The 27,142-nt window shown below is 37.2% G+C and overlaps 1 protein-coding gene across 3 annotated transcripts in view; it reads right to left on the bottom strand.

The window, feature by feature from the left end:
* The window catches only part of PRKCE (protein kinase C epsilon), a 285,653-nt gene that overhangs the window by 86,941 nt on the left and 171,570 nt on the right, over positions 1–27,142 (bottom strand). For all 3 annotated transcript variants that reach the window (XR_014226241.1, XM_082276821.1, XM_082276822.1), the window contains exons 3-10: positions 21,970–22,129; positions 20,790–20,824; positions 19,291–19,376; positions 17,461–17,593; positions 14,536–14,678; positions 13,259–13,355; positions 11,560–11,774; positions 10,130–10,303 (exon numbers count right to left, since the gene is read on the bottom strand). Coding sequence is in view for 2 of the 3 variants with exons in the window: in XM_082276821.1 (XP_082132947.1) it covers positions 10,130–10,303; positions 11,560–11,774; positions 13,259–13,355; positions 14,536–14,678; positions 17,461–17,593; positions 19,291–19,376; positions 20,790–20,824; positions 21,970–22,129 (1,043 nt within the window). In the remaining variant the exon portion in view is untranslated. The remainder of the gene's footprint in view (positions 1–10,129; positions 10,304–11,559; positions 11,775–13,258; positions 13,356–14,535; positions 14,679–17,460; positions 17,594–19,290; positions 19,377–20,789; positions 20,825–21,969; positions 22,130–27,142) is intronic.

Genomic DNA, 27,142 nt, shown 5'->3' with positions numbered 1-27,142 from the left:
ATATATCCAACACACCTACTGTCCTTTCTGAAAGTTGTCTATACTCAATCATTTCTTTAAGAAATGCTCAAGTAAATGTATTAAAACATGGCTGAATTAAGTTTTTAAAAAGCTTTATTTCATTTGGACTTGATGATCCTTGTAGGTCCCTTCCAATTCATCATATTCCGTGATTCTGTGATTTCTACTGCAGAAATTCAACAGACAAACACTGCAGACCGAAAATTGGAAAGAGGATGGCATCACTCTTTGGCATGCTTCTTAATTACATCTAATGCATTATGCATGATGCCCTTTTGGCTCTGGCATGGCATTGCCAGCTGTGGCTCACTGCTGACGTTCCTGAGGGGAAAGCACAAGATAGTGTAACACTTATCTCTTTCTTTCAGTACCTTTCCTCTCAGCAATGGAAAAAGCAACTTGAGAAGTGTTCTACCAAATTTACTATGTACTGTTTACCTGTATTACAACAGGTAGTACTTTTTCTATGTAATGTATGGATAACAGAACATTATGGACATGCATATTGAAATACCTGCAGCGAGTCCTGCGTTTTTTCTATCTGATAAGCCTCACTCAGTATGTTTAGTTGGTATTTCCAGGTGCTCAGATACATTATTTCCCTCCTCTAGAAGATGATGAAAATATAGTGCAGCTATCTTGGTTTTGAGATTTTTAATGGCATAGACACTACTTGAAGAAAATATAATCTAAAAGAAAAGGTGTAAATACTTATACTGCATAATAGGGCTGTCTGTTTGCAGATGTGGTATTAAGAGGATTTCTCCACTTCTTGTGGGTGAACAAAATGCAATGCTCACCAACAACTACATTTCCAAATAGCTTCTCACTTTCAACGTTACCACAAAAAACATCATGTGCAGAAAATATCATGTGCAAAGTGCCATCTGATTACATGCAAACCTGCCATCTTTGACTCAGGAAATGCCCAAGTCATCATTTATCTCATGATATTGGGATAATATTCTGGAAAAAAAAATCATTATATGTTTTACATTCTTCCTGGACATCTGCTTTGGCACTGTAAGAGAGTGGGCCAGACATGCTGTTGGTTGCTCTGCTCATATGTCTTACGCAGAACTTCGTGAGAACAGAATTCAGTTTTGTCTTTTCTTCAGCCCTTTACACAAAACAGTTCTCAAAAGGGGATGAAAGGAATCTAGCAAGAGCTTTAAAATTCACATTTCAAGACAAAAATACATGAGCACACAGAAGTAATGAAAACCTATAAATACATGCAAAATCCCAAGCCTACATATAACATTCCCTGTTCAACACGTTTTCATAACCCTTCCTGAAAATGAAGGTCTTTATGAATACCCATTGATCTGTGTAAGCCCCACATACTGACTTTTTTTGTTCTTATGATAAACATGAGTTACCTGAGCCAGGCTTGTTCAATACCTATTGAAAGTCATTATTCATACATCTCTCTTCGCTGTCTGGATTTCTGCAGCTCTAAAATGCAACAGTGACCTTTAAAAGCGTTAATTGTATCTACTTTATTTTCCATACTTTCCTGTTTCCAGAACTTGATTAATTTTTGGCAAAGCATATACTTCACACAGCTGAAAACCCTGGCAATTCCAAGTACAAATTAGTCAGACAACAGGAAACACTGTCCAAAATTCTGCTGTCATTTAAGCCATCTTAAACCCTCTGAAATGAGTAAAGCTGCACAGAAGAAAATAGTGTGTTTTATTTTCAGGGTATAATTTTTTTCTACAACTCAGGAAGCAGTTTTAAGTAGCAGAATTCTGTGTGATTTTAATATTGGGTTTCTGAAAACAGAAAAGAAAAAATAAGAACCACCACAGACTTTTCAAGAAACTACTTATCAATAAGGGTGTTCCAAGTCAGTTATTTTGTGTGATTCTGTGAAGCTTCTTGGAAAAACTTATTTATAGAAGCTTATGAAATGGATCCCGTTCATCCTTCTATAGGCTGAATGCAAAGTTAAATACCTAAAAAGACAATTTTCCTCTTTGTGAACTTGGCAAGGTGCCCATACTCTGTAAGGAAGAGTTGCAAGTGGATCTTTCTTGGCTGTATTAAGGATAAACGGGGTGATCCCTCTAGGTCACAATTTAGATTATGGAAATATGCAGACTTAATACTAGCTGGTATTATTCTATACACAACTGAAGCAGCTAAGTTGGTAAGTTAACCTTCAGAATGCCTTCCATAAACACTCTTTGCATTGCTATGAACTATGTATTAATAAGCACAGCCAAGACTCAGAAGGAGTCTTTACTATTCAAGTTTCCTCAGTTCTGAACAATTAATGATGAGATACATTTTACCTGTACATATGGTACAGATTTATGTTTACTCTTTCTTACTGTTTGTGGAAGCTGTATATACTCTTCACACGGTATTTCAGCCGTGGTGCAGAGACTCTGTGGACTCACAGGCCCACAAATGACACACCACTTGCTCTCCTCCAGGGAGACACTTCTCTTAAAGGCTGAGTTGATGTCCTAGATCACCTTTGTTGTAACTTTAAGGAGATAGAACAAGGCACTGAATACTTCTCAGCTTACAAAATGGCCCTGGGCTCCCCTTATGTGGGAACACAGAGAGGTTCCCTACATGCTTCCTTACACACAAGCATGAGACTGTGGACTGGGTGGGCATCACTACTCTTACATGGCCCACAGTAACTATGCAAGAATAAACCCTGCATCAAAACACTGTGTTTGGTTTTGCTACAAGCACTCACCCACAAGTGATATAAAATGGCATGAACAGGATTCCCTTAAACCTTCTCACACACCCATCAATGGTGTAAAAAGAATCTGATGGTGTGGTTTTGAGAAGAGATAAAGCATAATTTAAGCTATACCCTACCCAAGTTTGGCCCACACGTGGTGTATGGAGCAGAAGACATGCCAAAATTACTCTGTGTAGATGCTAAAAACAGCAATGAAAATTTTACTAAAGTTGCAAACCCAAATGTTTTGTAAATTCCACTTCATTCCCATGGTGAAATTCTCTTGTGTACTATTATAATTTACTAAGATTACTGTTGTTACAAAAAAAAAAAAGTTGTATTAAAGTGCCCACATGAATTCCGAAGAGAATAATTTCCTGCATTTAGAAAAGAAGCTGCAGAAGAACCAGATTTTATATGCAGTTTCCTTTTCCTTGACTTCCTTTGGGGTGCGTTAGTTGTTTACTTGTAAGAGCAACACGTAAAAACCACAGTATAAAATGTTTCCCCACAATCTCTTGTGTGTCATGGGCTTTCTTTAAATAGCATGTAAAACGGTCAACTGGCATAAATAGGTCTCCCAATAGCTACCCATGTGAGCATTACATTTTCACTTATTTTAAAGACAGGTTTTATTGCTGCAAATTAATTTTTATGCTGAACCCATCAGAGCCAAATTATGAATCGTGTTTTATGGCCAAAAAATACAAGAAAAAGCACAAAGGGTGATAGGAAAAGGGACCAGTCATGTACTCATGTCTCTACTGTCCAAAAGAGGGAACCAACAACAGTTGTGAGGATGGTCTTGGATGTAGGTGCAGAGGAAGGACAGAAAGGAAGGTCACAGCACATGTCTGCAGAGTGACAAGATGACAGATCCCGTTATGAACCAGTCAGGCACATTGCTTCCAAGCGATGCTGCCACAAGTCATATTACCCTTATCCTTCCCACTCTCCCAAGGCAAAACTAAACTGAAAGCCACAATCCAGCTTTAACACGCAGGATTTCATTTAAAGCAGCAATATTCAATTATCCTGCTGGATGAGGAACAGTACCCCATTTCCACAAGAGTTGTAAGATTAAGAATGCCAGATCAGGAACTAACCAGAATGATGTTAACATAGCCAAAGGACAAGCTCACACAGAGATTCTGTGGACCCAGTGAGTGAGGGCACTACTCCAGTTTCAAAGTCTGATACCCCCTTCACCTTGTTTGGATGACAATATTCCTGTCTCCTCTGATCTCTGCTAAAAGATAGTGTATAAGACAGACAGACTTGCCAGGAAAGTTACTGGCAAAGCATCTGGTAGATACTCCGAAAATTTCTCCCCTCTAACATGCCTCAACTGGAGAAACACACTTTTCCCTAGATCAGAAGTGTGTAATATGTAATTCCAGCTACTCTGTCCAAGAGATATGAAAACAGCACCTTAAAGGCCCTTAGCTCCCTACCTGTTATCCTAAAAACCTCATGTCTGCACATGATCAGATCAGGATTAAAATCCTGACATTGAATTTTACGCTTGGCTACACTAAGATGTCTTTAACACAGTGAACTACTGACATAGTTAACTCTAAAACCCTAACATGCAGGCATGAGGACCAAGGTGAAAAAAAGTCAGCACAAACTCCAGCTTGCCCTCACCTACTTCATGACAGCAGTTGCAGTGAATTCTGGTCACAGATGCTGGCTCAGGACTATTCCCAGGATTGCCAAGGCCTCAGTTGGTTACAGCAAAGCAATCCATGGAGCTGCAGCTGCAGCACTCACTTGTATACATGCAAACTAGGAACAAGCCCTAGCTTTGAGAGGGTGTGAAAGAGTCCTGTTCAGTTTGGGTGCTACATCACAAAATAAAAGTCCTTCCTGTCTGAAAGAGGAGCATTTAGACTGATTGATGCTGGAGGAGTAATTTCTCCTGCAGGCCCTTGTTGAGCCTGGCTGCACTGGTAGCCTGACTTGAAGTTTAACACTAAAGGGACTAATGTGAACAATGAATCTTCAGTGAGCTAACCAGGCTTTAATAATCCTTCGAGAGCAGCTAGCAATAACTGAGCTGCGTAATAGCAAGTTTCCCAAAATGGGGTCATCATGCTGGAAACAGGGGCTTGTGTGTGAGAGAGAGACAATGATTACAGTATTTGATCATCAGCTTCACCGTTCCAACTATTCTTGACCATAGTGTCTACTTTCAGACAATGCAGTGATCGTGGTCAGTGCATTCACACTGGGTAGCAGCCAACAAGAAAGCTAAATTTAACATACACACAATACAGATTTCTGAAAAACCTTATTCTGCCAAAATTTTATACATTTACATAACTTCTTAACTGTATGATATACGAAACATCAGCAGATACTATTCTAACTTCTAGTGCTTCAGGAAATACTCTGAAGAAAGATTCAAAGTCAGTATATTTTAATTTCTTTTTATATGAACTACCTGTATAAACCAGCTGGGAATTCAAAAATACTTACTGTGTATGTGCATATATAGCAACACAGATAAATAAAATATTTAAATTAAGTTTGAATATAAATGTGTATAAATGTATATAAAAAGGTACCATAATAGAAACAGTATAAATAACATCACTCCGTGCTTACCCACCATTTTATTCTACCTTTTTACCATAGTTAACACTTATCTTTAAGAAACCTTTATTAATAATTTTATATTTAAAATGTATTAAAATATTTTAGCATTAAAATAGCTAAAAATACAGGGGTTAATTTAGTCTTTTGTCTCACACATACAAATCCAGTGAAGCAGGGATAATAATGAACAGAATTGGGCCCTAAAAAGTTCTAATTTGACACTAATCAGTAATAAAAGGCAATGCAAACTTGTGTTAAACTGATTACACCCATATAGCAATATCTGTATAATGGCTTTAGCTGCTTAGCAACAAAAGTACAAGAATACCAGATAAAATGGATTATAAGATCTGATTGGTCCCAGATGAATGTAACAGTGGCAAGTCAGTTAGGTTAATTTGCACTATATATCATAAACGACACTCCTCTGAGCTGTAATGGCAGAAGACACTTAATTTTTTCTGTACAAATACACATAAAAGAAATAAGACTTTATTTAACCTTACCAATTACAGTTTTGGTCACACACTACAGGGATTCTTCCTAAATTAACTTAGAAAACATGACTTAAAGAAATCGTAAGTATGATGATTCTCTTTCCTTTTTGTGACTTTCTTACAAAATAACTCACTTTAAAAATGGAACTCCATTTTACACCTTTCCACTGGACTTCCAAAACCTTCTTGGAAACATTTAAATACAAGCCACAGTGGAAGGAAGACTAATTACTCTTGGTTTTTAGAGGGGTCTGATGCAGACAGAGGTCCAGGGGTTTTTCAGAGTAACAAAGAGATGTCATGAGAGCTGAAATGGAATGAAACACCCTGAATTTCAGCTTTATAAATGCCAGACTTCTAGCATTACTCAGAGTGTGCTAGACAGCAGAAAGGAACAACACCTGAACCACAGTACTCACAATCTAGGATAATGCAGCAGTAAGCCACTAGGCAGCATGTAACACTTAAGGGATCAACACAGTCATCCCGGGTCACTACAGCCTCTTCTTGATGCCCTTGTGCCATATCACATGGCTGATCTCTGCCTTGCAACACCAGAACACAGGAAAGAAGTGAATGGCCGTGCAGGCCAGCCCAGGAGCTATTCTATGGATAGATACACTGATTTAACATTGCAAGGAGGAGAAATGTTTTCATGGGTGGCCTAAGTCTGACTGTTCACCTGTAGTAACTGACTTTCTCTACCCTTTATTTAACTACTTATTTCCTCTAAGAGAAATGCTGTAATGTTGACTAAGGCCCCTTTGCAAGTTCTGCAACTCTATCATTCAACAGGAACATTTTTGTGCACTAAAAATACTCTCTACTACGTCTGTTGAACATAGTGTAACGAAAAGAGAAGGAGAGCACTATTTTCAAACCTATCTAATTTCATGAAGTTCAATAAAAAAATCAAATGCCAGATGATAAAAGCAGCAGCTCTCTAGTCTTCTAATTTTATAATGGATTATCATAATAAAGCTTTCATTGCCTTTAATAATTTAAACCCCATTTTATTTCTTAGGTATTTACTAGGATAATTCATTATAAATTACAGGGTGTGCACATAGATGTGTATGCATCTCATGGGGTAGAGGTCTAGAAAATTTTAAGCACTTATGAAGAAAGTTGACAGGGGTGTAGGAGGAATTAAGTGAAGCTACTTATATTTTCTAGACCTTTCCATAAAAAGCACTTTAATTCTCACAGTTCAGAAACATCCAACTGTGAATGAAGACAAGAATGTCTTCAGAGAAAACATGTCTAGAAACATTTAAATCCCCTTTGTCAGCCACCTGCCTGAAGCATTACCAATAAAACCTCCTGTTGACAGTGTTCCATAGTTGATCCCTGAAGCAGGGTATGAGCTTGGAAGGAAGAGGACAGTGAAGAGGGGAACTGGGCAGCATCAGATTACTGTCAGGTAAGATACCCCTTACTGAAAAATCAAGGGACCAACACACAGAAGAAGAGAAAGAGAAGATTGAAAACAGAATGGAAACAGTAGCAGTCTGAAAATGCCCTATGTTTTCTCAAAACCTTTATTGAGAAAACAATACCTACACAATGAAGTCCTGAATAAACCAAAGATGATGATAAGCAAAAGTCACTTATTACAAAAATGCTGTACCCTGTATGCCAGGTCTTGGGCAGGTTTCACCATGGGAGTGCCAAATACAGAACACAGTAGCCATCGTTCATATTCCCACTGACAGAGCACAGGCAAAACCCAACTCAAACCTCCAATATGCTGAGAGACCAATGACCATACTCCAGCGAAACAAGAAGGGAAATGCTGCCATAGCATAAGAGTGCTGAAAAACACTATCCAAGGGTGACACAGTTTTAGAAGATATGCCCCAGTAAAAGAGTTAAGCTCCTTCCACATAAAAAACCAGATCAGCTGAGGCACTGCTGTAGATTTTACCTTCTTTCTCATGTGTAGGACTGGGCTGTGGAGATTATACCTCAAACTACTGCAGACAAAACATCCTGTATCAGCTTTGCACAATTTATCCCAAGCTTTGGAACTCTCTCAACTTCCAGATCACTGAAGAAGATTTCAAAACTATTCCAGAAGTACAATACTTGAATATAATTTTTTTAATATCTTAATATCTATCTAAAATGCTGATGGGGGGGGGGCTCATTTTTTGATGGGCTTAAAGCAAATTAGTTTGATAAAAGTTTGCTTTTGTATTAAGGAGGAACATAAGAAGTATCAGTCCCAAGAATATTTCTTTAAAGTAAGGAAGTTAGATGGAACTGTAAAAAGAAATTAGAAATATAGGGCTAAAACCACACTAGTGTATAAAGTATGTTGTTGTTAGCCATGATTTGGCACAATTTCTGAATTCCAAAATAATTTAAAATATTACCCCTTACTTGTTGTGATAATAATAGATTCATTTAATAAATGACACTAATGAAAAGTCTGCTCCAGGTAAAAAATAAATAATACTGAAATGTACTTAGTGTAAAAAGCATATTAGGCAACTTTTCTGCAGTGTCTTTAGCTGATTACTGAAGAAAAACACTGCAGCATATAAAGTCAAACTTCTACATTTGCATTTTTGTGGAAGAGGAACAAAGCAAGTAATCTCATTACATAAAGACAACCTCTGAGTGCTTTGACAATGAATACTGAGTCAATCTTCCCATTAAGTCAGGGTGTATATGACAAGTGTGCTCTACTTGAAATATAAAATTTAATTCCAGCATGATCACTTCAGGGACCAGTTCTGCAAAGTGCAGCCGCCACGGCATGGCACGCAACCACGGCGTAAGTAACCATACACTACTGGGAAATACACTTAAAACCCATTGTATTACAGCCCTCATCTCAATAAAGCTATTTTAACCACAGACAATGTTTGCTCAAGAAAGTTTTTCTACCTGTTTTTCTACTGAACCTGAGAAAATCATTCAGTGACTAATTTACTTGGTACGTTTTCATTTGTTGCCATTCATAAATAATGTATAGTTTTAGTAAACATATTGCTTTTGCTTTTTCATATGTTTTGGTGTTTGGTATATTTGGTCCCTTATAAAGAATTCTTTGCAAATTGTTCATAGGACATGCTCAGGAAAACCCTTCAACTTTTCAACTGTGGATTTTTAATTTGACTAGGTATCACTAGGTGTAGTTTTGATTGTTTGATAAGAGACACTAGCCTATGACTTGTAACTATAAACCACTTCAGTATGAATTCCTCTGAGCTCAAGAAAAGCCACAAACTACAGTTTCTGATCTGAGAAGAGAGAAGAATCTTTGATGAATAGCTTTGGAGAGCAGGGAGGTAGGGAGAAAGCATGGTACAAAACAGGGAAGAGCAGGTCAAAAATACAAAAGGAAAGGAATCTCCAGGAAATCAGAGTAGTAGCAGGAGAATCTTCTGTCGTAATTCACTGTATGTAGAACTGATCTTTACCAATGTTCTGCCACATGATTCACATCAGGCTGCTGATACACTTATTTACACTCTAGGGAGTGCACTAAAGGTCCCTTTCTGTTCACAGAGTTTATACCTCACCCCAGTACAATCTTTTAATCACTTCTTTCATCTGAAATAACATGCTGATTCTAGTCACAAATTTTAAAATAATATGTTAAAACATTTTAAGAGCATGTTCACACATATAATAAAAGTCTGAATGTGAAACACCCTTCACAGACATACACGCCTTCCTGGGCCACTGCTTTGTGTCAGCTTCAAAGCATATAAAATGCTGGCACATTTTCACCATTTTAAGAACTGTATAAACATATTACTTGTTTGCTGTTTCCATATTCAAACCACTATAATCTTGATCCTACTAGCCATTTTCCTACGGCTTTCCCACCGCGCTATTTATCTTTCCTGACAACTTTGCTAGATGATCTTTTAGTCACAGCTTTTCTGCAACTCTACACACAAGTATTGCAACAGTGGATGTTAAAAACATTTGTACTTCATTCAACAAATGATACATGCTATTAATGTACCAAAGAAGCACAGAAAATGGCACCTCGGTAGGTGCCAATCCACCTCAGTAGGTGCCATTTTTGTGTATTCGATGCATGTGGGGTTTTTTTACTTTTTAACTCGTTTACTGCCATCTCCTGGTACTTACACGGTAATAGTAGCTACACTTTTTAACAGCAGCCAGTACTCCTGTACAATACTACTGAAATACCAAAAACTTACCAGAAATATTTTCAAAATATTGCTTCACTTCTTATGTTGTTTTCTTTTAGTCTGGAAATAGTGAATGTTATTCCTTGGGCAGAAACTAGTAAAAGACTCATGTAGCTTACCTTTGTCTGGAAGCAGCAGTAAAGTTGTGTTAAGTATGGATGTTTCCGTGCTAATGCCAGAATTCTCTTTTCTGTCATTGTACAGTCTACATCATCATCTTGAAGTATGACATCTTTCTTCAAGACTTTCACTGCATATACTTCATCTTTTCCTTTTAGCTCAGCTAACATTACCTAAACCAAAGAAAAATTCCATTTACATATGAACAACAAATGCCATAAATGCAGGGTTTCATACGAGTTTGACCGCACTGAAAATAGAAAGACAGTTACATACCTGCCTAAATCAAGCTGCAGTTTATAAAATAAAAAGTACCCCAATTTTAGAAGCATATACCTCTGGTATTCTTTAAATTCGAAACAGAAGGTATCTATTCTTTTTGTTAGTTAAGTATCTTAATGAGTACCTATTAGTGAGGTCTCAAAAACTAAACAAGGAAGGAAGTTGATGTAAACCAGAAATTTATTTCCCACTTTTATCTCCCACTTCTGGTAGTGAGATTTGAGTGTGATGGACTTTGTATACAATCTGAAGTTACCATTCCAGCTGCTTTCAAGTTGTTGACTTTAACTACCACTATTGTTTAAGGTTCAGGTCCTATACTCTGTTTAAGGTCAGTTCTGGCTTGGAGCCAGGATAATCTTCAGAGAAAGGATTAGGAAACAAGGACACAAAAGAACTGCTTCAGCCCTGTTCCCCTGCATGTGAAGTTCCCGTAATATCAAGGAAGGAAGAGTATACTTCTGAAACAGATTCATATTTCAGTCCACCTCTTTGATTCCATGGTGCACTACAGTGTGGAAAGAAAATCTATAAGCCCTGTAAACAGAGCAAGGCCCCTTCCACCCTCACCAATTCCCTGCTGTGGGAAGGTATCTGGTGAGTTACAGCCCTGCTGCTTACACGGTGTTTTGGGCAGCTGTCTAAGCCCTGTCATATCTGAGTGGAAATGCTTCAGTTCTGCTTCCTCCAGCGCTGAACACACCCACTGAGGAAAAACAAGTACACACAATGTTCTGTGAAATAAGTAGACTTGAACTGGGAATTATCAAGAAAGTGAATTAACCCCACAGCATTATTCCTGACCTGTTTCCTCCTGCTTGACCACAAGCAATTTTGTTGAACAGTTCGTGTGTAACTGTATGTGTGTCTTCATCGGCCATATCCCAAAATAATGAAACACTGACATTTTGTTTCAAAAGACCAAAAGACTCAACCCTAGTTAATGAAGTGAGCTAAAGCACAGACAATGCCAGCTCATCAGGAGACTGATACTTTTGATCTGTTGGGTAAAAGAAAACCCCTGGGGTGGAAGCACTTTCTGAATGTCAATATGAACATTTCCAAATCAGTACAGTCAAAACCACCTGTGAACACTAGCTTAAAAAAAAAAAAAAAAAAGAGAAGAAGGAGAAAAAAAGCTACGCACCTTGCCAAAGCTGCCTTTTCCTAAGACTTTGATGAAGTTGAACTCCTCAAGACCTATTCGCTTGCTCTGGGCCTGTTTGACCTCCCCATTTTCACCATTCTCCCCAGGTTTGTTAAGCTGGTTGTCTGTTGACGTTGTAGCTGTTGCTCTGTGTTCCTCTCCCCGATTGTCAAAAGATAATGCTTTCCTAATGTTGTTTTCCAGCTCTTTGATTTCTGTGGAAAGGTGAGGAAAAGTTAGCTTTAACCCATCAGAAAACCAGTTTGTGTTAGTCTGTATCACTGTGGGAAGAGACATTCATCATCTCTGAAAGCTGTGTTTAAGAGCATTCTGTGGTTAAGAATATATATTTAGCAAACTGCTTCTCCACCTTACAGTAATCAGCCAAACCCCTGCTCTAACAGGAAGGGTGGCCTTTTAAAATGAACCTAAGAAAATGACATATCCAAAACTTGAAAGATAAGTCAGAATAGTAGCCAAATAGTTGTTTTAGTGACTTTGGGTGTTCCTGTACCACACAGAAGTACTTTGTTTTTAATATCCCTATCTTCCTGCAGCACTTACTCATCTTCCTGCTTAAGTATTTTAGTATTTTGTGTCTTCAAAAGTTCAAAAGGATAGTTGGGCATCCCAGTCCTTGAAGTCAACATGAATGGAGCATCTTATTCAGCTCCAGCTGTTATCAGATGCCTGCCAATAAAGTATTTGACCATTTCCTACTGCTGCTTCAAGCAGCAATTGTGTAGATCTGCTAAATGGTTTTGAAGGTTTCTCAGTGTTAAATACAGAGTCTCCTGGTGACTAACAGTCCTCAGGGTCTGCCCCGAGCTCCTGCATGGTACTTCTGCCTGGTGGCCTTGGAAGCAACCACTTTATTGGACAGCTACAAAGGTCAAATTAAAGAGAGAATTTAGACAAATTCTTTGTTCTTATTTTAAACAAAACATCAGATATTTTAAAAATTATGATTTTATGAAAACAGTGTCTGTGAAACCAAAAGGTTAACAAATTTAAGGTCACAGATTCCTGATTTTTAAAAACAATTAGATCAGACTCAAAAAGTGCTTCTGACATACAAATTCTGTCAATCAGCTGCTCAGCTCAATGAAATCAGGTCATATCAGATAAGATTAAAATACCTATGTCCAAATCTATGCATAAAAGAAACTCCTGAAAGGAAATATGGTTTTAAGAAGCCTCTAGAGACCACATGGACATGCTAGCATAGCCTGTCTGGATGGAAGTTTTTATTATTACAAATGTTCAACATGGAATTACAAGGACTCAATTTTATCTCAAAAACTTAGTAACAGACAGGTTTAGGTTTTCAGGTAAATGAAGGCCCTCTCTCAAGTTCTGTGTTACTATTTAAAATGTTCTCCACTCTTACAATAGAATATGTAAGCTTCTTCCATAAATATATTTTGTTGACAAGGATCCATGTAGTAAACTTAAGATATTAAGATGACTGCTTTATAATTTTCCCCTTAAAAGCCACTTAATTTCACAGATTTAAATTAAATGAGAAGCAGGCCTTTTAAAAAAAGATTTTACAGTTCATAACTTAAAATGCTTCAATTTCTGGTGGTAACTACTTTGTTGATTTGCATCTACAGAGGCTAGTGCTTATAGATTTTTTTTACTCCAGGAAAATGTGTGATGAAATATGTTAGATAGGAAATAAAAAGATATGTTTGACCTTGATCACATGGAGATGTTGGTGCTGACTTTGACCTATCTTCTTCTGATGATGCGCACCCTGGAACTGGTGGTTGAGTCTCTGCACCTGCAATTAGCTAAGAACAATTCCAAAAGAGGTAGTCAGCTCTGAGATCTTCCTATGCCATGAGGAAATTTAATTCAACAACTTTAGTTCATAAGTAGAAGTATGAAGGAAAGTGAAGATCTTCTACCCCTATGGATTCTCACTGGCAGAACCTCAGCCATACAGTAGATGGCATCACATCAAATAGAATCCATAATATAAAGAGAGAAAAAGCAGGCAACTGAAAGAAAAACAGGTCCTCAAGATGAAATAAATGTAGTATACATATCCAGTGAGTGGGAAAGTTTTGAGAAGCCACCATGAGTCTGTATTCAAATCTATCCAGTAAATACATTTAACTATGACATGTACCAGCAAGCACTGCAAACTACCTCATGCAGTAACAACATGACAACACCTTTACCCAGGAGTGTCAGATCTATTAATTCATTCTTGAGTTTCCTACATTTCTGTAACATTTTAAAACAGCATACAGGGGATCCCAGTGTGCAATAAGCAGGAAAATGAACAGAAACAACTGTCAATGCTTAAAGAAATTATGGCAAAAATTGCCTATTTCTGTGAGCCCGATGGGTCTGTTGTGACAATCATGCAAACAGAGATACAAAGTGTGGGCCCATTCTCATCCAGGATACATATCATCACTCAGGGGTAACTCCATCAGCTTTGGATGTATTTGGGATGACCTGTGCTTTTTATTTCTAGAACAGCCTGGTTCTTCCTATAAAAGGCCTGATAACTCCAGAAATGTCATCTGGCAAACAGCTCCTCTTCATAAGAACCAGCACATTGCTTGTTTATCAGCATTTATAACACTGTGGAGTAGTGCTGTCTGCCAATCAATCAATTATCCAATGCCAATTCTGAGTGAAACATGAAATGCTTTTAACTGTTGCCAGACATTGTCTCTGGGTCAAATATCCTTCCTCAAAATTAAAAAGGAGAAATCCTTCCAGAAATTATAGACTCGAGATCTGCAATGTTGTACCAGGTTAAAATCAATTTCATATCAAAGTTCAGAATAGATTATTTACACTTATAAAACAAAATTCAAAGTCTTAGGTCTCTGCTGACTTAAAAAAAAAAATTATTGCGCAAGTCATTTGAGTGGGATTGAACCCCAACTAATTAAGTTATAATAAGTCATACTAATTTCATTTTTTAAATGTGACAATCCATACTAAAATTACCTTTTTCCTCCTCTGCCCACTATTAGTGATCTTATCTGGAGTGACTCCAAGATCTGCTAGAACTTTAGCTATACCTCTAGCATCCACTCCACAGTTTGGTGCCACATTTGTTTCACAGCGTCGATGTACATTCATCTTGCAAACTGCAATGAAATAGAAAGTAATACCAGAAACTAAATACTATCTTGGCATGCATTTGCTTTATCTAAATCAGATCTTATTTGACCTACCAATAACTTTTTCAAAGAAATACATTCTGAGTAGGAAAATACTTAGCTGGATTTAAAGGTGTACTTCAACGCTAGTATAAAGTTATTAATTTGATTATCATTCTTCTGATATGATAATGTAGAATAGTATTTTCACACAGTACCCAGAACAGACACAGGAACAAATGAAAATACTGGATGATACTGTAACTCTTAAATAGAATTTGAATTAGAAGAAAAGTCCTTCAGAGCTTGGATTTTCACTACAGAAAGCACAACATTAAATCCTTATGTATTATTGCTTCTTACTCCATTTTACTGATGTGGATTAACTTCTAATGTAGGCAGCTGTTAAACTGACAGCACTTTAAGTTTTAATAAAAATTAAGGGGTAAATATCTAGTTTATTTAGATGGCAACCCAGTTACTAAGCTCTTTCCCCTAAATCTCCTGAAACTATCATATTTTATAAGGAGAAAAAAAAAGGTTACATTGCTTCCAGATTATGGGGCAGAGGCAAGAACACAGCTCCTTTAAAACTCGAGGAGTGCAGGTTTGTTAGGAGCAGAGGACATATTTTATCTGAGACTCCAGTGCCCTCTGGTGGAGCAAGGCATAAAGAGAGCACAGCTGCAAGCGTAATTAAATGCTAGATTAATATCCAATTGTTCAAATCCCTCACTTCTTTACCTTTTAGAGAAAAGAAAATTTTAAAAATGTATGTATAAAGTTATATTTCATTATATTTTTTATCAATGGAACTTTCACTGCACAGCCCCTAAGATAAAAAACCACATTTGCCTCTGAGACTAAACTCAGGTGCTGTATCTGGCCATAACCATGCACTTCAGAAAGCTGGCACCTTTCCTTTTTAAGTATGTTTCAGCTGACAAGAAGAGCAAAAATAAATTGCTAAACATTGCATTTTCAATGAATGTGTATTCAGTGACACAACCTCAGCACAAGTAAAATGTTTGAGCTAGGATCCATAGAAGAGGACATTGAGGAACCAAACTGCTTGAAATAGCAGGCAAATTTTGTACAGTCCAACTTCATGCACATATTTTGTAAAAAGATGCACAGGAATAACCATTGAAAAAAACCTGAAGAATAAATCTCTGTTATACACTTCTCATGGTGTTAACAACCATGCTGGGCAAGGAAGTACACCTCTGAAGAAGGGAGTCATTCAGCACTTGTTAAAGAGAAAAAACCAAGCACAGAGAAAATGACATTTTCCATTCAGGTGAGTTCTAGATTTCATGTAGAGAACACTGCATTTTTATAGACAATAATTTTATGAACATGTAGAAAGCAACAGAGGCTCTCTGCACTATTGTTTCTATGCATCTGCTACACAGTAAATGCATATGTATGAGAAATAACAATTAGGAGCAAATGAAAAGTATGGTACTTGAGTTAGAATATGAAAAAGAGCTCATATATGCCCAGATTAGGTAGAGAGACACTATAATTCTGGTTAAAAAAATCAAAGAGAAAGAAGCCCAGGTTTAATTGAAAAGTCTTCACTGACCGCATCTCCACATTTAGATAGCATTTGAGCAAAATCTTCAATAGCTGTAAAGTAATAGTATTTAGACCCAAACATTTCCTCACTGCTCACTAGCTGGAATCATAAGGGAAGGCTTAAACTTCAGAAATCTCACTGTGTATAACTTTGCTGTGAAGGAAATTTCTTCTTTCCCTTGCTGCTCAGCAACTTGTGACATGAAACATTAGGTCTGACCTTCACCTACAGTTATGTGTCATCTTAAATACTGCAAAGGATGCATTTCATAGATAGCATATTGATACATATATGTGGGACTCCATGTTTCTGCCATTGAGAGGCATACATAACATGAGTTTTGTACTTATAAAGATGGACCTATCCATTCATAAGTTATAAAAAAATGGAAATGCTTATCATTCCACTAGGCACCACTTCCTAAGAATCTGATAATCATTTCCGTCATTACATCATTTCCTTCCACCCATTAATTGAATTTTATTAACTATTTCTGTAATATTACTTTACTTTGCAATTGTTTGTACTCTTTCCTTACCCATTATATAGATTTTCTGCTTGAAACAATGAGATATGGAACCAAACACTTTTGACAACTAAAATGACACAAATGCACCTTCCAGCCATATTTTCACACACAGTTACTGTACAGAGTACATAGTCCTTACATGGCAGAACATAATGAATCCTTTATTTTCTGGAATAGAGGGGCTAAGCAGACCACCCTACAAAGGATGATTTAGCTGGATATCAAAATACCTCATATTCTGGACATGGGCACACAGGACTGGCTCTACCTACTGTAGCCAATACATAATAGCAATTTTTTTAAAGGGAAAAGTAGCTGGAATAATGATGTTTAAAAAGTTTAACAAACCTGAAAACACGAAAGGCATATAAACTGAAGGGATGTAAATTGTCATGCTACTCATTTTCTGTTAACTTCTAATATCCTGTGTGGCAATAAACCTACACAGGAATGAGTGCAAAATGTGTTCCTTCATGTCTGAGCTCTGCATTTGTTACTGACTGGTGTTGCCAACAGAGTAAAGGGCCATGTTCTAACCATGACGGAAATCCTTACATTGGTCCACTACTTATTTTCTATTCATTTCTGTACATGCAGACACAGTAACTTGAAGTCTTTCTGAGTCACTCACAAAGAAAAGCTCTGAAGTGGTGCCTTACCTTTGCATTGTAAACCTTGTCTCAAAAGACCCCAGAGCAATGAACCACAGTGGTCACAGAAGGTGGGCACTTTGTAATTGTGAATGCTGAACTTGTGAGGCATGTTGACACTGAAACGCTGAGATCCCACTTGCTGAAAAAGGACAGCACAGCATATTTCATTTTAATTAATTTCTTTGCAATCAGTGTATGCTGAGGCTCTGCTACATTTTGAAACCACACAGAATTCAAATGAGATGAAATAGGTCTGTGCTTAGATGACCATTCCATCAGATGTACTCCAACCCCAGAGTTCTTTTCACTACTTGATCTGGGGAAAAGAGGGGAAGAGCTGCTGTTTTCCAAGAGATAAAGACTGAAGGCTACTTCCTAGTACTTTTGGGAACAACAAATACACAGCTATCAGGAAAGATCTCTAAAGTGGGAGGCAAGGAAGTCACTCCCAATTGTTTTAGGAGCATGAGGCCAAACTAATACAGGACTAAAAAAAAGAAATATATCATAAACCCTTTACCTTTTCATATCCCACTCTTCTTTGGATTATGATAATGACAGTGATAACATGTTGTGTTCAGGGATTTCAAGGTATGATTACTTACCAGTGACATCCTTTAATTAGTAAGTTTTTATAATGGTCACTGCATTGCAGGCGATTTATTTTTATGTTTTTCCTTCCCTTTACTATTACCGCTGGCTTTTGTCCCATGATCTAGTACCCCTTCTAAACAATGAGAGTATCAGCGAAGCATGCAAGTCTCCACCAGTCTGGAGCCTGGGAATATAAACCTGCACAAGACTTTGTGTCTTCCTGTGAGTACTACACAAAACCAGCACTAGCCCAACACAGTCCTTTATCACAATTGTGTGCACATGATCATATTTTGGATGTAAAATACTGGTTGTGAACCAGATATTACAGAATGGTTCCAGTAAGGAAAATGCTAATGAATTGCATAGGAAAAATGAGATCATGAGTTAGTGCCTCAGTCAAACCCAAGTTGTAGCTGAAAGAATACGTTATAACTGCCCTGTTACATACAACTCCAATTTGTAACTTAAAGCTAGGCTTTTTCAATCACATGAATGTAGGTTTTTAACAAATAAAATTAAGAAATGTAGTTTTTCTGTGTGGCCAAGGAATTGTGATCACCCAAAGGCCACCTCACCTAATCCTATGGTGAAAGACAGCAGGCCCTTGCTGTGGCACTAAACAACAGGAGGGGGAGCATAGATTTGCTTTTCTGTTGAAGCACAAACCAAAAACTTCTGCGTAAGAAAAAACATTCACTGTTTATACTTGAGAGCTAAAACTATTTAGAAAAACATAACTACATTTTGACAGTTTGGATGCAGTCTTTGTTGAGGTGAGACTTTGCAAGCAAATTCTGATCAGTCTTTTATGTTGGTGCCAGATACCCACCCGAGCATCCCAGCTCTCCTATCAGCTGCTGATGGCTCAGCCGCACAAAATGCAGCCAGGGGAATGAGGGACCCCAGCCTGCTTCTTCTGAATTAAACTGACAAGACTTGTAGCAACTCAGAAATGGAGAGAGAATGTTAAAAACGAAAAGGAGTGGAAAGATCTCTCTGAAACTTTGAGCTCAGATGTTATAGAAAGTACATAAATTAGAATTAAATTTCTGTATGATAATTCCCATGTAAATGAAACTGTGATGGCAATCTAGAATTCCAAAGTAAATGCTACACCACAAAATCACCAGAAGGGCACAAAAAAGTCTGCAGCATCTATTGATTCAACAGAGGGGATGATACTAGTTTGAACGGGTCAGACAGAATTTTATCTAGAAAAATTATTTTATAAACATTTACCTCATCGTGAGTTTCCTGTTTTTTTAAGCCAGCACACTTTGTTATTATAAGTTCATGGCATCTCTTGTGAACTACACAAGTGCAAACTGGAAAGACAAAAACAGATAAAAGAATGAGTTTTCATAAAGATTAATTTAAAGCAGAAGTCTGATCTCAGCAGACTAGAACTGCTGGGATTTGAAAGTGTGCAAGTGACTGGTGGTGACTTGGTGAGTCCTATGAAATAAGCTGGTTTACAAAGGCAGAAGATAATGGACTTTCAAAAGACCAAATAATTTTAAGATAACTAAAGCATATCTGCCAAATATCTCATCTATGAAACTACAAATTACTTTCTGAAATGTTAACTGCAATTTTTCTTGGTTTTTACATATGTGATTTATTTATCTGATGAAGTCCATGATCTCCATGTTACATGAGACACAACAGCAAAAACAATTCCTGTCTAAAGAGCTTCCACAGGAAAGCAGACATAAAGATAACTCATTGTAAAAGTCAAAAGAATAGAAAAAAAAAAGAAGTCAAACATTCTTTCTGTAACATATTATTGTAAGTTGATAGCAGTAAAAGGTTTCAGGAGGCAAAAATGCCTTGCCAATACACATCCTGATTATTTAATCAATGAATAACATTTGCAGATGTGACAGATAAGATTAACAATTACTAGGTCTATCATACCACAGAATTCAAGATCATTAAACAAAGTAAAAACCCTCATAGTGAAGTAATGAATTTCACTTCCTCCAGTTTTGGTCATTGTTGTAAGAAAAAAGAAAACTAAATCAGAAGTCAAGGTACCTCTCCAGTGTGTTAATACAGTAATTCTTATTATAGCATCAGAGCTCTATGAAAAAAAAATGGCATTTACTTATTTACAATTAAATTTCATCAAGTCTTTTGTAACTAGCAATCATCACTAACTTGATGGTTTCTACTTGTTAGATGAGTACTAAGTACTAACACATCATCCCAAGAGGTGATTGCATAAAAAAGTAGGAGTACAAGATATTGAGTTGAAAAAATGGGACATGAAAATGAAGCACTTATGCAGTCTTTGCTATAACCTTCTCTAATGATGACCTCTATAATTATCTCATCTATTTAAATTACAGTCTTTGCAATTACCTGGAATTTTTAAACATAGAATCTTAAGCAGAATAAAGAGCTCTCAATTTTAAAATGGAAGACTTGAAAAATGAAGAAGCCAACATCTGCAGATATGGTTCCCTAGATGGATATACATTACGAGGTATCTGGGATCTGATGTTCAGGGCTGTTAGCTGAGCTCCTACTTCACATATGACTCCTAAGACCAACAGTTTTGAAAAAAATTACTGTGACTTGTTGCAAAGATTGTATACTTGTTGAAACAAACTTATTCTGATCATCATGTGCTAAATTCTTAGCATCGTACATATACAATGCCTGACAAAAATACCTTATTACTTATATAACATAATAAATATATTTAAACTGTCCTTAAGTAGAATTTCTCTTACCTTGACACTGGTATCCCTGTTTTCCTATTACACCCCTGAAAAATAATAAAGTGTTTTAGAAAACAAAGAGAAAATATTTTTAAAAATGAAAACATTTTTCCCTTTCCTGGACGTGCACATGTTTAAAGAAAAGCTTCTCATAAGCAATCATCTGACAATTGCATGCCTAGACTGAGATCAGTTCAAAGTAGGAACATCTCAGCTGCTAAGAGGTAACAGGAAGAATGACAGACCATGAAGGCAGTCAGAAGTACAGACACATTTTCTATAGTGAAACAGACAGAGCCAAGGGGTACAGGGAAAGGGGACAAAGTGGTAAATCATCATCAAGCAGACCTCTAAATAGACAGAAGATTGCATTTGTCAATACTGCTTGAAATCACCTTAGCCAAGCTAAAGCCTAACCTCCAGGCACTTTTTAGAGGAAAGCAGTTGAGTTCATGCACATTTCACATCATTTTACATTAAGAAAGACTGATTCATTGTACACTCCTAAGAAATATTTACTGTGGATCACATCAGATCTTATGTGTAAATCAGTATCTCTAGGTCACTTTGGAAAACATCAGGAGCTGCTGAAAAACAACTGAAAACTGAATGTCTCCATCACTCCTCCCTATGTGAAAATTGCAAATACTCAAAAGTAATGTAAACAATTTCTAAAAGGGAGTTCTTGATGTACACTGTAATAATAAAGACACTGTACACTGAGCACCAAAACCTCTGTATCGTTAGACGTATAATATACCCATATTCCATTAATTTCAGTAGGACGCACAGGAGCTTTGCATTTCTTAGAAGGAAGATGGTGATTCTTAAGCATGTAACAAAGAATTCTGTCATCTTGACAGAATGTAAAGGTCTAATATTAAGTCTAAATCTACACTGAGGCACTTACATAATACTAGACTGGCTGTCTACCTGGAATTTAGCGTGCACTAGATGGGGAAATATGGAACTTTGTGGCTGAAAGGAAACCACAACTACAACGAATTCTAAAATTAGTGATGGGAGTTTAACAGGCTTCTATTATCATCTGCAACACTGGTGACAGCTTAATGTCAAAATAAAGAGGAAAAGAACTACTGCTGTATACCATTTTCACTTCAGCAGAACAGGAAGGTATGCTAACTCCCCAGTTCGAAGAAGCAAAGAAAGCAAAGCCACAGTTACTCCATACCATATAAAGTCTCTGCAGTGCGAGCAGTATGTTGGTTGTCTAAGGTAGGTGGCCATAAACTTGTGTCCATTAACCTGATGCACCCTGCGCCGCACGGCACCCTGGCGCTTCCTGGGGCGCATCCGTTCCCGGAACACACGCTCTTCATTGTCCTTGGGTGCTGAAACACAGGGAAAAACAATAAGCACTGGCTGTCACAGACACAAGGATGAGCAAACTCAAATGCAAAGTATAGGTAGATACTCTCCAAAAATAAAAATAATCCTCTCTACCCAGCAGTGCAAAATAACTTACTTCAGTTTTGGATAATTTTTATTCATTTTTAACATCAATTACCAAAAGGGCAAAGGTTTTCATTGCCTAGTACAAGAACTTCTATTTCCTCTAAAGCTTCATCTATGAATTCATGCTAAGTTGAAATTAAGTCCTCTACACTTTATCAAGCACACTGACAACCTCTTAACAGTAATTACACAGTTAGATTCTCCAAACAGCTCAGAATTTCACCTCACTTGATCTTCAGGGGAAGAAAAAGATCCCAACAATCCCTGATCCCTGTACACCCAGAAAGTGCTGATACAAGTGCAAGAAAGCTGAGTACAAGTACATATTATCAAGAACAAAAAATTCCATCCAGAATTGACTACTTTGTAGAATTCCTGATTAAGATCTGAACTTCAGCCTCTAATAACCCAATTTGATACTAATACATGCTCAGCAAAATGTTCAAGGGAAGGAAGTTGTTCTTCTTAACCAATTCCTGTTCCAATTGTACATGAGATTTAATGGCAGAGGAAGTATAAAATGAAGTTGATATATCTCAGACTGAAAACATTTGGAAAAAATTCTTTGAAGTACATTTGGTCTTTTTCTTAAGGTTTTTATTGAAAAGTATCACTAACATCACTAATATAATGTTCTGTATGCATTAAGCAAAAGCTGAGGATTAATTAGCAACAAAGAACAGTTGACAATTGTTAATGAAAGACAGATTTTACAAACATCCCCTGAGCCACTCATGCCTTGGCAAACTAGAATATAAGACTTGGATGGGACCATATTCAGTCATCCATTGCCAACTGAATCTACGCACTCAATATTTCAGTGCATATAACACTTTGGTCTGTAGTTAACACTTGTTGTTCTTTGAATTTCAGCTACTGTGAATCATTACAATGGCCTAAAAATACCAACTTTGGTCTGCTGCAAGCTTTTCTGTACATGATTGAGTTGTCCAAGCAACAGTACAGTACCTAATAATAACACACAGAAAATTCAAAGTCTGAGAACCACTCAATGTATAAAGGTCTCAAATTCTTTTACAAACATTGGAATAAATCCTGGTTTTGACGGTTGTAAAAGGTATTGATTAAAGAATTTCTATTAAATTGTCTTAAATTAAACTAATGGATGGACATCCTGGGAAAAAACAGAGAACAGATGAACAAATCAAGATCAATGTCTTTCACTGCAGGGCAAGGGCTAAACTCCATGACACCAGCAAATTTATGTGCAAAAGAGCCTAAGTTCCATACACATTAATGTCTCACAAAAACTTCATACTCAGAGCGGGTTTTCATCCTAAGATGACACATCTGTGGGATGGCCAGAGTGGCACTACTTTTCTATTTTAAAGTGAGGTCTCAGTAAATAACCACTGACTCATACACAAAGCTACCCCTTTTATTTATGCTGAAGAACAACCAAAAAGCAATGGTTGTAGGACGCCTTTCAATAAAGAGATAAGAAATAGCAGATAGTTACCAATTATGCTTATTTTTATGTTGTCAATTCTGTTTATTTTTAGGTATTAAGCAAAACTCGAATGTCTAATAAATGTAACAGCCTTAAGAGAAAGACTGTCTTCCACAAAGCATATGTAACAAGTAGTTGGAAATCCAAGCAAAGATCCATTTTTCCAGCTTCTCGAATGATTAACTAACTTAACAAAGCAGCTGAAAATCTTTTAAAAGCTATTACAGGAAATAATTCTATATTAGCACAGACCTGCTCTTTTGGTTATCATCCAGATTGTAGGCTTTGCTGCAGTATGCACAGCCTGTATGTGAGAAAGTTAAAATCCAGCTCTTCTGGAAAGGTTTCCCAGAAAGTTATCTGCTTACATGAAACAAACAAGATGTTCTGACAGTGCACAATACACATTTGATAGGATATTCAGTCTACAATACTGTTTTTCTCATTATTTCATCTTAAGTGCAATTCTTCACAGATAAAGCACCTGTAATTTTACAGAGCATGTAAAATCCTCCTCTTGTTTTGGCTACATAAATGCAGTATCATGACATGGGGCTTTTTCTGTTTGTTAGTTTTGTTTCTACCAACAAAGTCTTAAAACTACTTTCACTGCATTACTTTTAGTTCTATATTTAATACTTTAATGAAATTCCATTTTTCCCTTCTAATACTTACAGTTTAAATAAAACAATGAAACAGTATCTTTTTCAGAAATGCACTGACTTGAAAACAGATACAAGCAATACATCTGAAATTATCAGATTAAATGGCAGGCCTCGATTATCAAAATCACTTCCACACAAATAGCATCACTGTGTGTGAGAAGGATACTCTAACAACTCAAGAAAATGTCATTTTCTTGGTTTATCTTGGATAATGCTGGAGGTCCATTAGCCAGTTACTGCCAAACAGTCTCTGCTGCCAGTCTGCTATTCTCCTCTTGTCACCAAAGACTGGCACTTGGCCAAATCCATGCCCCATGTCCTGCTTTAGAGTCAAAATGCATGGATGAACTGCAGGTTCAAGAGCAGTGACTGCTTCCACTTCACCTCTCATTACAGCCTGTGTAGAATCCCCACCCAGTCAGTCAGCAGCAGAACTCGTTTAGAGGGCTCGGAGCAGCATAGAATCATAGAGTCATGGAATCGTTACGATTGGAAAAGACCTTTAAGATCCCTTGGCCTAACCACTAGCCCAGCACTGCCAAGGCCACCACTAAACCATGTCCCTAAGTGCCACATCTACATGTCTTTTAAATACCTCCAAGGATGGTGACTTCCCTAGGCAGCCTGTTCTAATGCATGACTACACAATTCGTTAAGAAATTTTTCCAGTCTATACCTCCCTGGTACAACTTGATAGCATTTCCTCTTGTTCTATCACTTGTTATTTGGGAGAAGAGACCAACTCCCACATCACTACACCCACCTTTCAGGTAGTTTTAGAGAGCAGAAAGGTCTCCTCTAGGGCTCCTTTTCTCCAGGCTAAACAAGCATCTGACATTACAGTGCATGACTGACCACTGGATGACTGGACATCAGCCTTTCATCACAGCAGATGAAGTCACAAGAGAAATTAGCTCACCCATCAGCTTAACACCCAGTTAACATTAAGTTCAGTTTATTCACTGCGACCCTACATAAACATATAAGCAGTGCTTTTCTGCAGTCCCCAAGCAAAACACTGGCACATCTTGCACAAGACTGGATTTTAGGAAAAATGTTTTACTGAAAAGGTGGTCAGGCATTGGAACAGGCAGCCCAGGATGTGGTGGAGTCACCATTCCTGGAAGTGTTCAAAAAACATGTGCATTTGGCACTTAAGTACATGGTTTAGTGCTGAACATGGAGGTGTTGGGTTAACAGGTGGACTTGATGATCTCAAAGGTCTTTTCCAACCTTAACAATCCTATGATTCACACTGCTGTTTTGGGCCACAGGCACAAAATCAGGCAGGAACTGTCCCAGGTGACTCAGAAGCAGATAATCACATCTGTTCTGGCTCATACCCAGGGTTGTGAACCACATTTCTGGCAGAACTAAGAGTAATCTGTATTCAAATTAAAATCTGTCTTATACTGAACAGCCACTCTAGAGATGTAACTTTATCTGTCTGATGACACCTACTTCAGAAGGGGGCTACACTGCTCTCCCCAAACATCTCTCATTGTTTACAAGCAGGAAAGCAAAGATTAGAAAAATGCTATCAGAAAGCAGGGAGTAGTTGGGAAGACCCCCAGCATGAGTGTGATACAGACAACTGGTGTTTGCAATGCATTCTGTTGAAAATACTAGCATCCCAAACAAAATTGGCCTCTTAAATACATTTTTGAAAGTCTTACAGAATACTGCACACTGTGCATGGCATTTCTATTCTTAGCAGAGGACTTAAGATTAAGTGAATTTTTCATAGTAAGAATATTAGCAAGTTTCAATATAAACCACTTCTTCTCACGGTATGTCTACTGAATAGTCACAGAGGGTTATCATTTCCTCAGTAAAGGCTGTTTCTTTATGTAATGTACATTCTGTTCCCTGTTTCACTTTTGAGTCCTTCTGTCCTCTGTACTATTCAGTTTATCCTTTTAAATGCATTTCTTTAATTTCAATTTTCAAAAGATAGAGTAAGAAATGATGATAATTTCTAAGTGTTCATGGAGAATACTGTCAATGGAGAACATTGAATTTAGGCTTTATATGATGGTACTTGAGAACTGGCAAATTTAGAACTAATTTTGTTTCAAAACCATACCCAGTAATGCCACTACTCCTGTTCACTGCAGCCAAGAGTAACTCTGAGTTATTTGAAAACCAATAGCATGTAATTGCTTTTATATAGTCATATGTACATACATACATAATGCCTACAATTTTAAAGGCTCAAAAGACTTGCAGGCTTAACTCCAAGCTCTAAGGGAAGTGTTATAAAAGTCAGAAATATCTGGCATGAAAAACTGCAAAAAATTCATAAATACCTGCAAAATGGAGGCTTAAATGAGCTGTCTGGAACTACATTTAATGCTGTTCATTGTGTAGTATCCATTAAGCATGAATTGTAAATCACAACTTAAAAGTTATTACTTAAAATTTAAAAGAAAGCGATGCATAATGCTCAGCAACCTGCAGAGGAAGCAAGACTGGGGGAATAAGACCTGTACACCAAATAACAAAGGCTCAACCATGTCAGGTCTTGTTTCATACTAAAGCAGTTTCAGCACAAATGAGAAGGGCTCAATGTGGAGCACTAAGTGCAACAGGATTATCCTGCATAGCCTTTTCCATTTTTTATCTTCGGTGTTCTGAGTACTTACAGAATTCTGACAATGACCAAAAAAATGCAAAAAATAAGGCCAAAAAAGACACACAGTAGAGGGTCATCCAGCATCTTTTATTGCTGAGGATGGTGACTTCTAAATAGG

Source organism: Coloeus monedula (assembly GCF_965178545.1).
Source record: "Coloeus monedula genome assembly, chromosome: 2".
NCBI classification, from domain to species: domain Eukaryota; kingdom Metazoa; phylum Chordata; class Aves; order Passeriformes; family Corvidae; genus Coloeus; species Coloeus monedula.
The sequence above is the reverse complement of the archived record's forward strand: the minus strand, read 5'-3'. Positions and strand labels throughout refer to the sequence as shown.